Source organism: Gorilla gorilla, chromosome 11 (assembly GCF_029281585.2).
Source record: "Gorilla gorilla gorilla isolate KB3781 chromosome 11, NHGRI_mGorGor1-v2.1_pri, whole genome shotgun sequence".
NCBI lineage: Eukaryota > Metazoa > Chordata > Mammalia > Primates > Hominidae > Gorilla > Gorilla gorilla.
Window position 1 is genome coordinate 138,735,990 of NC_073235.2, and position 14,074 is coordinate 138,750,063.

At 47.7% G+C, this 14,074-nt stretch overlaps 1 protein-coding gene across 12 annotated transcripts in view; it reads left to right on the plus strand.

The window, feature by feature from the left end:
* Positions 1 to 14,074, plus strand: part of AGAP1 (ArfGAP with GTPase domain, ankyrin repeat and PH domain 1) — a 636,895-nt gene that overhangs the window by 549,801 nt on the left and 73,020 nt on the right. For all 12 annotated transcript variants that reach the window (XM_019022384.4, XM_019022385.3, XM_004033402.4 and 9 more), the window contains one exon: positions 4,408 to 4,630. In XM_019022384.4, the coding sequence (XP_018877929.1) occupies positions 4,408 to 4,630 (223 nt within the window). The remainder of the gene's footprint in view (positions 1 to 4,407; positions 4,631 to 14,074) is intronic.

Sequence of the window (14,074 nt, forward strand, 5' to 3'; positions counted from 1 at the left end):
ATCCAGGCTCTCATCTTCAGCTTGGCCCACAAATAGAACCTCCGATCCCGCAACGTCGGGTCTCCTTCCCATTGTCGCCTCTTAGTCCTTCCCTGACCTCCAGGTTTGAAATCACACACACACACACACACACATCCCTACTCCCTGCTGTTCTGCCCTGGGGGCTTCCTGGCTCTGGTGTATCCTCGAATTTTCTTAGCTCTTTTCTGGTTTGGGCGGGGGCAGGGGCGGGTTGAGATGGGGTCTCGCCCTATAGCCCAGGATGGAGTGCAGCAGAAAGGGTAAGCTGCCTCTCGGGGCCTGTCCATGATTGCAGCGGTGCAATCATGGCTCACTGCAGCCTTGAACTCTTAGGCTCCAGCAATCCTCCCACCTCAGACTCCTGAGCAGCTGTGACTACATGTGCGTGCCACCACGCCGACCTGATTTTTTAAATTTTTTTTAGAGAGGTAGTCTCACTATGCTGCCCAGGCTGGTCTTAAACTCCTGGCTTTCAGCGATCCTCCCCCATTGACCTCCCAAAGTGCTGGGATTATAGGCGGGAGCCACTGTGCTGGGCCTAGTTTTTTTTATTTTTTCCTGGTTGGTCTGTCCCCATAGAATCTACATCCTACATTTCTATGGGCAGGGATTTTTATCCGTTTTGTTCACTGCTGTATCCCCAGAAGCCAGTGTGTTAATATTGGTTGAATACGTGAAGGAACAGATGTAATTACAGCCAACACCTAACACTGTACTTCCCGTGGGGCAGTCACTGCTCTAAGTGCCTTGTAGCTTTTAATCCTTCTGACAGCCCCTTGAGGATGGGAAATTATTAGCCTCATTTCTCTGGAGGGGAGCTGAGGCCCAGAGAGCAAGAGGCTTGCAGAGGACAAAGGTGGAAAGGCAGTGCTAGCAGGTGGCACGCACACAGGTGTGAGGGCCTGGAGAGCAGGCAGGGCCACCCTGGGGCTGTGGGACCAGCGGGGCCTGAAGCCAGGTGGGGGGGCAGGAGACAGTGCAGAGGTCTGAGTCCGTGCCAGGAGGCTGGGATCAGCCACAGGCCGAGGTTCTCCACCCAGGCCGAGACACAGCGAAGTGTCCCAGTTGGGCCTTAAGGCATCTTTCAAGGAAATTGCAGTGGTGATGCTTAGATACCAACCCTTGCTGATGAGTCGTTCTCTGCTGGAGTGGAGGCAAGGTTCTCCCCTCAGTCAGCCCCAGCCTTACCTGTTTCTAAGCAGAGGGTGGTGAGCATGGGGCCCTGGAACCCTGTACCCCCGCCCCCTGCAACATTTTGGGTTTCAGAGAATTCGGAGTCCGGCACAGGAATGTGTCCCACGCATGAATGTCGTCCTTCAGATCTGGACCTGACAGCCTGGGAGCTGCTGGGGGGAGGTAGGAGGGGGTGCACCAAGGTCTGAACGAGGGGCCAGCATGAGTGGCTTCTGTATCTGCAACCCACAGCGGCATGGAGGGCGGTGGGGTGGGCATAGGAACCAAATCAGAGGTTCTGGTAAGAGTTTAGGCAAGTGGCTATGGGGATCCAGATGTGAGTGGAGACAGTGTGTCAGAGCATTCCCCACAGCGCTTGGTGATGGGCTGGATGCTGAGACATAAGGGAGCAGGAGAGGTGCTGGGTTTTGAGCGGTGGTGTGACATGATCAGAGATGCCGTGTTCAGTGGGGCCCTGGCTGCTGTGTGAAGAGGTCTGCAGGGAAGTGACGGGCGAGGCCGCAGACAGGAGCCCCTTGCACCCCAGTTGCGATGCTGGTGAGGACGCCCATGGGAGCAGTAAGTTCAAGAAGAAAGGGTTGGACTTATGAGAGGTTGAGAACCTTGTGATTGGCTGTGGGAATGATGGAAGAATTAAGGTGGACCCCTGGGGTCCCAGCTTGAATAGCTGGGACAGGAGGGACCTGGCAGAAGAATGCATTTGCAGAGTGGATGTTGACTAGGAGATTCTCCCAACTGAAATGTACGTGGTCGTTGCATATATAATAATTCGGGAGCCAGGAAGAGGTGTTAGTGCTTGAGTGGTGATTGAAGTGTGGGTTGGGTTGGCCTGAAAGAGACTACAGAGTCAGAAGAGATGACCCCACAGGAGCCCTGAGGTCAGGGAGGAAGAGCTGGGAAAGAGATCACAACGGAGCAACCAGGAAAGTGGGGAAAAACTCCAGAGAGGTTGTTGACCAAAAAGGTATCAGAAGTTAGCACTGGCCCAGCACAGGGGCTCGTGCCTGTAATCCCAACACTTTGGGAGGCCCAGGCAGGAGGATTGCTTGAGCGCAGTGGTTGAAGACCAGCCTGGGCAACATAGCAAGACCCCATCTGTGCAAAAAATGTAAGAAGTTAGCCAGGCATGGTGATGTGCACCTGTAGTCCCAGCTACTCGAGAAGCTGAGGCAGGAGGATCACTGGAGCCTAGGAGTTTGAGGCTGCAGTGAGCAGTGATTGTGCCACCACAAGAGACCCTATCTCAAAAAAAAAAGTAGTACTCAGTGTTGTGAGGAGGCGTGGGGCAGTGGCCAGCCCACAGGAGGCCGAGTGAAACGGTGGCCACGGGGGTCTTTTGGGTTTCGCCCTGGAACGGGCTGGTGACTTTGGTTGTGCTGCGTCCATGGTCAGGAGGTAGAGACCTGGTTGTCAGTGATCCGGAGGTGCAGAAGCAGAGGGGGCCAGTGGGGAGGTGGGCTGTGCAGACACAAAGGGAGAGGCACAGGCGAGGAGGGGTCCACGCCAGCTGTGTGCCATGCCTCCACCCTCCACAGCCCCAAGCCAGGGCCTCCTCTGTGTCCCCGCTGCCCTCTTCCTTCTCGTGCCACCTGTGCATTGGTTCTGACTGCGCTTTTCAGCGTTGAGTCTCTGCATTTCTCTGTTCTCTTCTGCTTGGGTTTTTTTCATTTGATGCATAGGTTTCCCCTTCCCAGTCAGAACCTCTCTGAGGTCACAGACCTCCTTCTCACATTTCTTTTTTTTTTTTTTTTTTTGAGGAGTCTCACTTTGTCACCCAGGCTGGAGTGCAGTGGCAGGATCTCCGCTCACTGCAACCTCTGCCTCCTGAGTTCAAGCGATTCTCCTGCCTCAGCCTCTCAAGGAGCTGGGATTACAGGTGCCCTCCACCATACCCAACTAATTTTTTTGTAATTTTAGTAGAGACAGGGTTTCACCATGTTGGTCATGCTGGTTTCGAACTCCTGACCTCAGGTGATCCTCCCATCTCAGCCTCCCAAAGTGCTGGGATTACAGGCATGAGCCACCACCATACCCAGCCTCTTCTCACATTTCTTGTGGTATCTATCACTGCCTTCTTGCATATGTAGTAGATGTTAAATAAAGGACTGGCTTTCTGATTTCTGATCAACTGGCGTAACGCTATTGCTGGTTACTTGCCATTTATAAAACAAAGGATGTCTCCCCAGTGAGTCAAATGTGACCTAAGCTACTTGGTCTTTTGTTGACTCTTCAAGTGTGCCCAGAGTAAGCATTGCCTATTCCCAGGTGAGTAAGCCGTATCTACTTAACAGTGGTGAAAGCCAGTGACTATCAAAGTCAACCCTATCTCTGCACATCAGCTGTAGATTCTAGCGTGAAGTCAACCCGGGCCTGAGTTCTTGGTCTTCTGATGATGCCAGCCAGTTTCACGCAGGGAGTGCTCCAGTTCTGGGGTCCCAGTGCTGCTGTCTGAATCCATTTCTTGTCCTGCACAATCCTTGCACTAGTCCTTGGTCTAGTTTCACAGCCCAAAGCCTGTCACCATTCATTCTGCAAGTCAGCATTGGTTGCGCTGCGTGATAACCTCACCAAAGGGCCCTGCCCACCAACTTGCCTGCAGTGCAGTTGCTTCAGTGGCTATAGTTAAATAAGATCACTGAAAACGATATTTTTTCACTGTAGTGTACCTCTCTCTCATCTTTGAAATTTGCAAGCATGCCCATTGTGTACCTACTGGAAACTTTGATGTGCCAGTGGCTGCAGAGGTAGCAATGAAGGAATGACCAGAGTCACGGTGTCACCCAGCTGCCCCTCAGCACCACTTCTCCTTCCCTCTCAGCAGCAGCTGTCCACAGTGGATGCCGAGTCACACATGTTTTTTCCCACACAGGTCAGCCCTCTCAAGGTGAATGCTGCTGTGACATATGAGAAAGTGCATCTTTTCTATCCAAACCAACGCTGTCAATTATTTATTGTGCGGGAAATTCCAAGGCTTTGGCTTCCGCCAAATGTGTTCTGAAGCTACTACCAACTGCCAGTCATTTGGGACACCTGAAACAGGACTGAGCACTGGCTAGGGAGCATTTTTTCTAGCCATGGATGTGGTTCTGTCGTTGTGAAGTTTGCCTGATTCGTCGCCTTGTGTTTCTAAGAACGGTTGGAATGATACATGATGGTCTGATTGCATTTAGCATTCTGTTCCTCTTCCCATAGATCCCAACTGGGCCAGTTTGAACTTGGGAGCCCTCATGTGCATCGAGTGCTCAGGGATCCACCGGAATCTTGGCACCCACCTTTCCCGGGTCCGATCTCTGGACCTGGATGACTGGCCAATCGAGCTCATCAAGGTGATGTCATCCATCGGGAACGAGCTAGCCAACAGCGTCTGGGAAGAGAGCAGCCAGGGGCGGACGAAACCCTCGGTAGACTCCACAAGGTAGGAACTTTGGGAGATGCCTGGCTCCCGACACGTTTGCCAACAGTTAGGCAACTGGAAGTGATCATAATGACAGCCACAGTTGGGAAGGCCCTGATAACCTGTAGGAATTCGGGAATTCCGATTCATCCAGCATAGGAATGTCTGTGTTTAAAATTGGTCTTAAGCAGACGGGGATAATTCACACTCCTTAATTTTTTATGTTTGTTTTTAGGCCTGGGGATTTCTCTCCTCCTCTTAGAAATGTATTAAGCTTCTAACCTTATGAATATATTACTTTAATGAATACATTTCTAATAGGCATAAGCTGTGCCGTTAACACTAATTATGAATTTTTGATCCTTTAATTTTGTTATTCTTATAGTTTTGATAAGCATCTGCTCTGTCAATCCCCCCCCCCACACCATCACACAAAAGTTATTTTTATGGTAACAAAATCTATTTTATTTTCTAAAATATATCTCAACACATTTAGTCAACCAAGTTCAGCATAATGTATGATGTAACTCCTCATTAATGTTAATTGTTATCCAGTGTAAAAAACGCATTTATTTTGAGGCCATTTAGTTTCTCATTTTTCATTTACAGCTGTTATAAACCGTTTTTGAGTACACATGCATATTTAATGTTCCTAAGGGGTGATAAAATGGAGTGTCTTCTGAGAAGGCGTATGGCATGGAGGCAGAATAGAGCATTTCATCTCCGTACTTGTCTAAAGCAAGTGGCTTCCAGGGTTGCTCATTTTCACCCACAATAGGAAGTAGGAGGTTGAGGTTTGCTGTCCGTGTTTGCCTCTCAGGTGTCTGAAGAGATGAAGGGAGAGGAGAGGTCTCCCATCACTGGTACTTTTTAGGTTCCTCTGATTTGTTTTGCTGCTGATCAGATAAAATGAAAGTTCAAGTGGTAATCTGTGGTTACGCCACAGAAACCGGTTTCTACTGCAGAGCAGTAAGAACGTGAGAAGGGTTGGTGGACTTCAGTTCATTAACACTGAAAAATGAATTTGTGGTGCCACCTTTGGCTCACTGGAGAGAATGAAGCTGGTGTGTTACTCATCTGGCTCTCCGTATGAGGGATTCTGTGGTAGTGGGGAGGACAGGAAAGCTGCAAAGAACATATTTGTTTAAAATTGCATGGTTTTGATACGCGACCTCTTTATGAGTTATGCTCTATAGTGTAGACAGGGGTAAGTTTCTTACAAACCGAAGAAATTATGACTTTAAAAATTATTTTTCTTGATTTGTTTAATGCTACCATAGAAATCAGCTGGGTCCTCAACTGTGAACATGCTTCAAAGATGAATTCATGTTTTAATATCTATGTTTTCACAGATAATGATAACATTGGAGGAAACTTGGGTCTGAAAATGAAAAATGATTGGAAATTAGATTGAGCTTAATATATGAATGCAGAAAACATTGAAATAAGCTGGAAAAATCTATGCATCTTGCTGTTTATATGTAAAAGAAGCACATTCACTATTTTTAATATCATGAATTATTAGAAAAGTTTGTTTATCCATCCATTAAAATTTAGAAACCATTTGGAATTATTAGAAGCAAAGATATGGGTTCATGTTTTACCTGATAAATATTTTATAATTTCATCTTCATTCATAAATGAAGATTGTGTGTGCACAGGTATTTTGTAGTTCTAATTTGCATCCTTGAATTAAGTTCTTGAGTGTAGAGCCCCGTCTTTTTTCCAGTGTTACATACATCACATCATCATATTTTAGAGACCTATTGCAGAGACTTGCTTACTCACAACTGCAGTGGTTGCCGTCAAGTCCCATCTTTTCTTTAGTCACACCGGCTTTCCTAAAGAGCAGGCCGAGCTGTAATTCCTCTCCAAGACTGTGGTGTTGGTGATGTGGTTCTGTGCTGTTGCTGAAGGTAACTGTGGAATTTCTAAGTTCCCTTTGCACCTAAGAAGATAAACACATACGAGAATTGAATGTTTCTTTGTGCCTGTAGTAATTTTCCTGGGGAGTTTTGTTTTCAATGAAAATCAGCAAATAATCATTGCACACTTTCTCGTAGAAAAGCAACGGTGAGTGATGATTGCAGTTCCCTGGTGATTGGTGAAGGCTCTCAGGGCTGCCTGAGGATGCCAGGGCTCGGGAGGGTGCTGGCAGTAGGTGCATTCTGGGAAGTGTCACTGGAGAAATGGCATCTGAGCTGGACTCTGAAATAGGGGGTGATTCCCAGGGCCAGGGCCAGGGGACCAGGTGGGAAGGCGGGCTGGAGGGTGGGAGTGGCCTCCGTGGATGCAGGCTCGGCCCGGCCCGTGGGGAGGTGTGCCTGTCGGCAAGTACAGCACCGTGGACGGGAGCCTCCCATGAATGAGGAGGAGCAGGAATGGGGGAGGCCCAAAGAGCAGAAGCAGGAAGGGCCTCTGAGCCAGGGCTGGCACCTTAAAAGTGACCCTGGGGGCAGGGGAGAGGGGAAGGGTTTGTCTGTTCATGGGTTCTGTCTGTCCCACCTGTTCCCAAGAGGACTAAAGGCAGCCAGCAAGGTCTGTGTCCCTTCCAGCTGGAAGGCCAGGGTCCTGGTGGAGTATGCGGGAAGCCTTAACTACACTGTCCAAAGCAAAACACACCCAGCCCAATAACAGAGTAGAAATTCAGACTCCCACCACCTTCACCACCTCCTGCACGTCCCCTCAATAGAAAATGGAAAAGTGAAAGTCGGGGCTGGAATCTCCGCAAGCCGTTCTGTCCATGACGTGAGAAGATTCTGCCTTTCGAAGCCCCCCCCGCCCCGCTCCCTCTGCCCCACTCCACTCCGCCCCTTCTGGTCTCTCTGCAGAACCTACGATTGTTAGTAGAAACAGCTGGAAGGTTCTTTTAATGTGGCCCTGAGGTAATACCAAAAAGAAATATTTTAATAAATTTTTATCTCTATCAAAGGAAAAGCCAAGTGCAATATATTTGGTGTAATTCTTTGAAAAAGGGCCCAGCTGTTTTCCCGAGGAGCTCTGGTCCATTCCATCTTGTGCAGAAGATTCATTCTGACAGTGGAATATAATTAGAAATGCGTCGTTCAGCCTGCCGCCACCCCCAAACACACACAGATTCAAGACCATGGGGAAGTAGAACACAGCAGATCGTCCTCCAAAGAGACCGCCGCACGCTGGAGTCACCTATTCGTGCGGCCAGTTAGGACAGCAGGCGCCCTGGACAGCCGGCCTCTGCTGTGTCCCTGCACCCCTGATTAGGGCAGCTTCGGACGGCTTATAATTGGTTCCAGTGAATCTCTGCCGCCCTGAGAACTGCCGTTCAAACTTGAGCAGCATCATGATCAATGGAAGCTGACGGCGGCTGAAGCAGTATTGACTTCCCATTCCTAAACAGGGGAATCATTAGTCAAGAAAAGCATCTTTTAATTACTCCCAGGAAGAAAAAAAAAATCTTTTTGGATGGATTCTGCAACAACTGCCATTTTTTCCCAGTGCATTCGATATTAAATTTATTGTCGCAGGACAGGAGAGGATGCCCTTTGTCCCCCTCTGTAATGGAGGTTTAAGTTGGAGAAAGAAGCGCGTTAGAAAACAGATCAATGCTACAACAATTAACTACATCTGGGGTAGCATCAGAATTCCCCTCTTTAATTGCTATTGATACCATTTAAGCACACACTTAAAATATTGATTTTAAGTGGGGATGTTGAAGTGGTGGTGAGGTAGTAACAGTGGACAGAACTAACTAGGTTTTAGGGGTTTAAGAAGGGAGCCGTCAGCTGTGTGTAGGACAGGACTTCGTAACACCCGGCTTGTGTGTGTGTGCGGTACCATAACATAGCGTGTTGTAAGGCATTGAGCAGCTGGGCCGGGGGCCACCAGCCAGGTGGGTCTCTGGGTTCCAGTGTTAGAGGTACATGGTGTTACTGTAAGAAGTTGCCAAGCTCCTTGGTGACCCTTTCAAAGGCAAGAGTAATAAGCTCAGAGGTGAACATGTTAAAACAGTCGTGCGAACGTCTCCTGCATGAATGAATGATTGAACGAGTAACTGAGTGAAAGCGGGAACTCATCATCATGGAACACATGTCAGGTGCTCTTGCTACTTCGGGGCCTTGGAATTCCTCATGTGAGTGAAACCGGGGCTTTGACGTTTGCAGCAAAGCTGTCTCAGTAAACCCGTCCACGCACATCCTCTCTCCCTCGCAGTACAGCAGTGTTTCCGGGGCTGCATGGCAGCGCCCTGGCCCATTGTTCTTTACTGTTGTCCCCATTGCACTTAAAAACATTTGGGATTGGCTGCAGTGCAAGTGATTTCCTAGCAGGATGGAGCAGAGCCCTCTGGTGCCACATTCCTCTTGGCAGAAGCCTCGCTCTGCGTGGCACTGCGTCTCCCCATCTTTGTGTCCTGGTGTCAAAGCATTTGGCCCCCAAGGCCCTGCAGGGACTCGCTGCTATTTGCATTTCAGTGCAGGTAGCCTGTTTACTTGGCGGCTTAGGAGCCTGCTGATTTGGGCCAGGAAATCAAAGGAACCTGGAAGTGGAGAATAGTGTTTTCAATTCCGTGAAACAGCTCTTGAGAGGCGCTCTAAGCGCAACTGAAATCACCCATTACCTCTTTGATGCCACTTGGAAGGGAACCGAGTTTGCTGATTTAGTACGTATTCTTTTCCCTTTTTTTAGCATCCTTTTTCTTTTTCTTCCCCCCATTATTTGTAAGTTCACCTCTGTGCCTAAACTCCCTTCTTGTCTTTAACCTATAAAAAGATGTCGCCTTCGATAGGAAGATTTGGGGCCAGACATCAGAAATCCGCGTGGGAGAGACTGGCCGTACACTTCCAGATGGAACAAGTCTGCCCAGTGATGTGAGTTCCGTCTCTTTTTGATTCTGGAACTCCACTTTCATCTTATTTATGCACATGGAGATATTGATAAAGGGGAAATGTATCCAAACTGAAAATAATTGGATCCCTACAGCTAACTCTGAGATATTAAAAGCAGTACCACTTGGCTGTGTCTTTGTCTTGTTAGGTTTGATCATAAGATCACAATGTAGTAATCTCGGGCTCAAATTTCTGGCATAAAGATGCACTGTTCCAAATGTGGCCTCAGGGAACACGACTGCCCACACAGCCCCAGGATTGTCTCATCTTATTATTTTTCAACAGTTCTTGGCCTGCTGAGGTCAATGTTTTGTCTCTTTTGAGTGTTCCTCTATGCTTGACACCTTTTCCTATTTTCTTTCTTAAAAAAAGGGGGAGAAAGGAGAAAAAAAATAAAAAAAGGACTTTGCCGCGATGACCAGAGTCCATCTGCAGTTGGGTGGCATCTGCTCCCCACATGTCACTTTCCTCATTAACAAGCAATTGAATTAATTAAATGCTACTCAGAACACGCATAACAAGCTACCGGCAGTGTCCAAATTAGCACTGATAATCAAGGATGATTTCCTTTATTATCCTGCTAAGTGGTGTGCAGACTCTGATCTCCCTGTCTGCCCTCATCTATTTACATACCCCCAGCTCCTGCCTTTGGAAGCGGAGGTTATCTTACCTAGTTAATTTGCCACGATCACCGAGCATGGCGGATTGATGCCCTGCCCCTGCCGCCACTGCCGGGCCCGGGCCCCCTCCCCGGCTGCCCTCCCCCAGCCCCAGCCTTTGTATCTCAAGCTCACTGATAAATTAAAGGCCACCCCTGTGGTCTCTCAAGTGAGTAATAGAGGCAGAAATTTCATTTTGCAACTGGCTGATTTAATGATCCAAAGGGTAATTAATGGCCTGATTATCTTAATGTTAAATATGTCCGGCAGCAATTACTGTGACCTCCCGCTTGTCAAGGTCCGGGCTGTGCTCTTCTTTCAATTAAGTTCTCTGGGGCTTAATGGTATGAATAAACTCCTCTGATTCTATCATCCCGGACGCAGAGGGTTCAGGGAGCTGGGGGCTCGTTTGGAGTTTTAATCAGCCTGTCTTCTACTCCGGCGATCAGAGTTAACAATTATAGCAAGGACAGTTTAACTTTCTTCTTCGCCGTGCAGACCCCCCTACATGTACACGCATGCACACTTTTGTGTGTGGTTTTATGTGCCTTGTTTTCATGTGTTTCTTTCAGTGCTCTCAGGGAGAATTCTGTTTGTGGAGGAAGCCGCTGTGCTCTGTGAGCCTCGTCTCTTCCAATATAAATTATCATGTGAACGCTGTGGTTTTTCTATTTGACAGGCTTAATTAAGTGGCAGGAGCCCCCGAAAATGACAGTACCACTAATTGCAACTCAAAGTGAATTTCTGTCACTGCAGCGTGCTTGTCAGTGGGCATGCCCTGGCCCCAGCCGCAGAGCGGGTCCACCATCCCAGTTTCCCCATCCAGGCAGGGACTGTGCCCTGCTCGAGCCACGACAGTGGCAGCCTTCTCCGAGGAGCCGTGGGTTTGCAGGCACACCGTCTGCTTGCAGGAGTGACATTTACTACCAATAAAGTTTATACATCCTCGGCTGTGCAAACGCAACAGCTGCTCAGGGACCTCAGCCTTTACTTAAGATATTTTAGCAACTTCTCTTAGCAAGCCAACTTGGAATCAGACTGAGAGAACCATAACTCACTTAGCCACCCTTCATGACTGGATGGTCCTCATTAGCACACTGCTAAATATGCTTCAGTTTACTAGAGCTCCGGGCCCGGATCAGAAATATTCTGCTATAAATATTAAGCCAATTAGGAAAATGTACAAATGAGAAGTACGTTAACACTGCCTTTAAAATAATACCTACAGATTACAGTTGACAACAGATAGAGCAATGCATCTAGTGAACCTCCACCAGGGAGCTTGGTGGGAATTCGGGCAAGCTCTCCATAAAGACTGGCTCTAATTATAAGAAAGGTGATTCTAAGAAGATTCTCCATGAGGTTAAGTATAATGGGATCTGCTTTTTCAAGGATAACTATACTTACATTTGCCTTTGAACCAGACAGACAGAATGGTGCTCTCGGTTTATCATGCTGCCTGCCACACAGGAACCCCAGTTATTTGTTTGATCCTGCAAGAAACCAGTGTGTGCTTGGAGCCGGCTTTGCTACCACAGAGCTGTCTAGGGTTGAAAATCCTTATCATTTACGTTCTGAAATACGGCCATCGTGACAATTAAGGAGTTTCTGATGCTTAAGAATTTTTACTACCCCTGGCAGATGAGAAGGCAAGTCATCAGCAGGCAGCAACTGGCTTCCAGGTGCCCTGACCACGTTCAAGCCTGTGTCTACTTGTGGGAGTGTATGAAGGAATGGAATGGGAAGATTAACCTTTTTAGGCTTGAATTATATAACATGGGCCAATAAATATGGCCTGTATTTTGATTCCTCCAGCAGTCAAGCATTTTCCAAAGGGCCCTGTCTTTCAGTGGTGTTTTGCTTATTTTGCGCCAGAGACTCTCTGTCTTCTAGTGAACTTTTCTCTTTCTTCTTCTTAATGAAGAGGAGGGAGACAAAAACATGGCCGGAGCGCACAGCGCCCTGTGTGCTTGGATTATCCCCATTCCCAGACGTGTGCCAGGGTCACATGGGAGTGCAGGTCAGACTGCAGTCACCAGGATCTGACTCCAGATGCCGCTCTGCAGTCCTGCTGCTGCTCCTGTTCCTTTTCTGCCAAATCCATGTCAGTAGTGGCATTGGGAGAACCGCCATGTTGAGCAGCATCCCCTCCCACTCGCCCCTGGTCAGTTTCTATCTCAGTAGCCATCGTGTGTCAAACTTACTAAATGAGTAGTGCAAACATATTATGTAACTACAGTGTCTTTCCACTTTACAGCAGCTTCACTTATAGTAATATGAGTAATCATAAAGCCTCTTCCATTTTAGTTTACATTCATGTAGCTAACCTGACTTTTTTGGTGGCATCTCTCTCTGTCGCCCAGGCTAGAGTGCAGTGGTGCAATCTCGGCTCACTGCAACCTCTGCCTCCTAGGTTCCAGTGATTGTCCTACCTCAACCTCCCGAGTATCTGGGATTACAGGCACGTGCCACCACACCCAATTAATTTTTGTATTTTTAGTAGAGACAGGGTTTCAACGTGTTAGCCAGGCTGGTCTCAAACTCCTGACCTCAGGTGATTTGCCTGCCTTGGCCCCCCAAAGTGCTGGGATTACAGGCATGAGCCACTGTGCCTGGCCAAAACTCGACCTTTTAAGTCACACAGCCATGATTCTAAAGTCTTAATTCTCTTCTATCAGTGCTAATCCTAAGAGCTTCCACAAAAACAGCACTGAGAACTGTAAAATGTTGAGATCCACCCACACAAGTGCAGGATTAGAGCCCCCCCCCCCCCCGCCCGTGTTTCACGTAACCACATCCTGCTCATGTCCCTGACCCAACCCTGCGTTTTGGGAATGTAAAGCCTGTATTGCAGAGACCTCACAATCATATTTATTATCTGCATGGTACAATATGGAGCCATGTCTCAGGACATAGAGTTCCTGGTTCTGGTTTCATGGCCAGCATCTTCTGCCATTTTAATTCTAAAAACAGGGTAATTCCTCATTTCTAAGAAGAGACTAGTCATTTTTCCACCCACTTAATTATGTAGAGTTAGTGCTAAAAGAAAATAATATTTATGAAGTTTCCTGGGCTTCCTTTTTATCCAGAAGATACAATCAGCTTTGAGGCCTGGGTCATGCATACTAGCAGTGAGAGGGACAGGTGGTCCATGCCCTCCCCAGGGGTTGTGGAGGGCCTGCTGATATAGAAGATGTGGCCCATGTTTATTTTGCTTTGTATCTATATAGTGGTTTATTGCAGCATCAGTATCACATGGAAAGGTATATTCTTGAGCCCCACCCAAGCCTACCCAGTCAGCATCCCTAGGGGGTAGGGTCCAGTGGTGTGTTTTAAGTCTCTAGGTAATTCTTGTGCACATTAAAGTTTGAGACACTCTGGTCTGCACTAAGTAGTAAAAATCAAAGTCCACAATCTTGCCTGTGAACTCACTGTGTTAATCCAAGTCCCTGGACTTCATTCCTCACTTCTTGAGACCCGGGTCTTCTGTTTTCTTCCTTTACCAGACTGTTGTCTGGCTTAGCATATCCAGTATATCCCAGCAGATGTTACAGCCAGAGAGCATCTACAAGAGGATTAGACTCTGTGATCAGGTGGCATTGAATGCAAGGAAGGCAAGGTTGGTTCGACACGCAAAAATCAGTCAATGTGATATACCACATTAATACAGTAAAGAGAGAAGAAAACAATCTTTTCAAGGGATGCAGAAAATACATTTGGCAAAACCCAGTGCCCTTTCATGGTAACAAACACTCAGCAAACTAGAAATAAAAGGAAACTTGCTGAACCTGATAAAGGACATCTCTAAAAAACCCACAGCTAACATTGTACTTTATGGTGAAATACTGCAGGCTTTTCCCCTAAGATCACAAACAAGACAAGAATGTCACCAGATCTGTTCAGCATTATACTGGAGGTTCAAGCCAGGGAATTAGGCAAGAAGA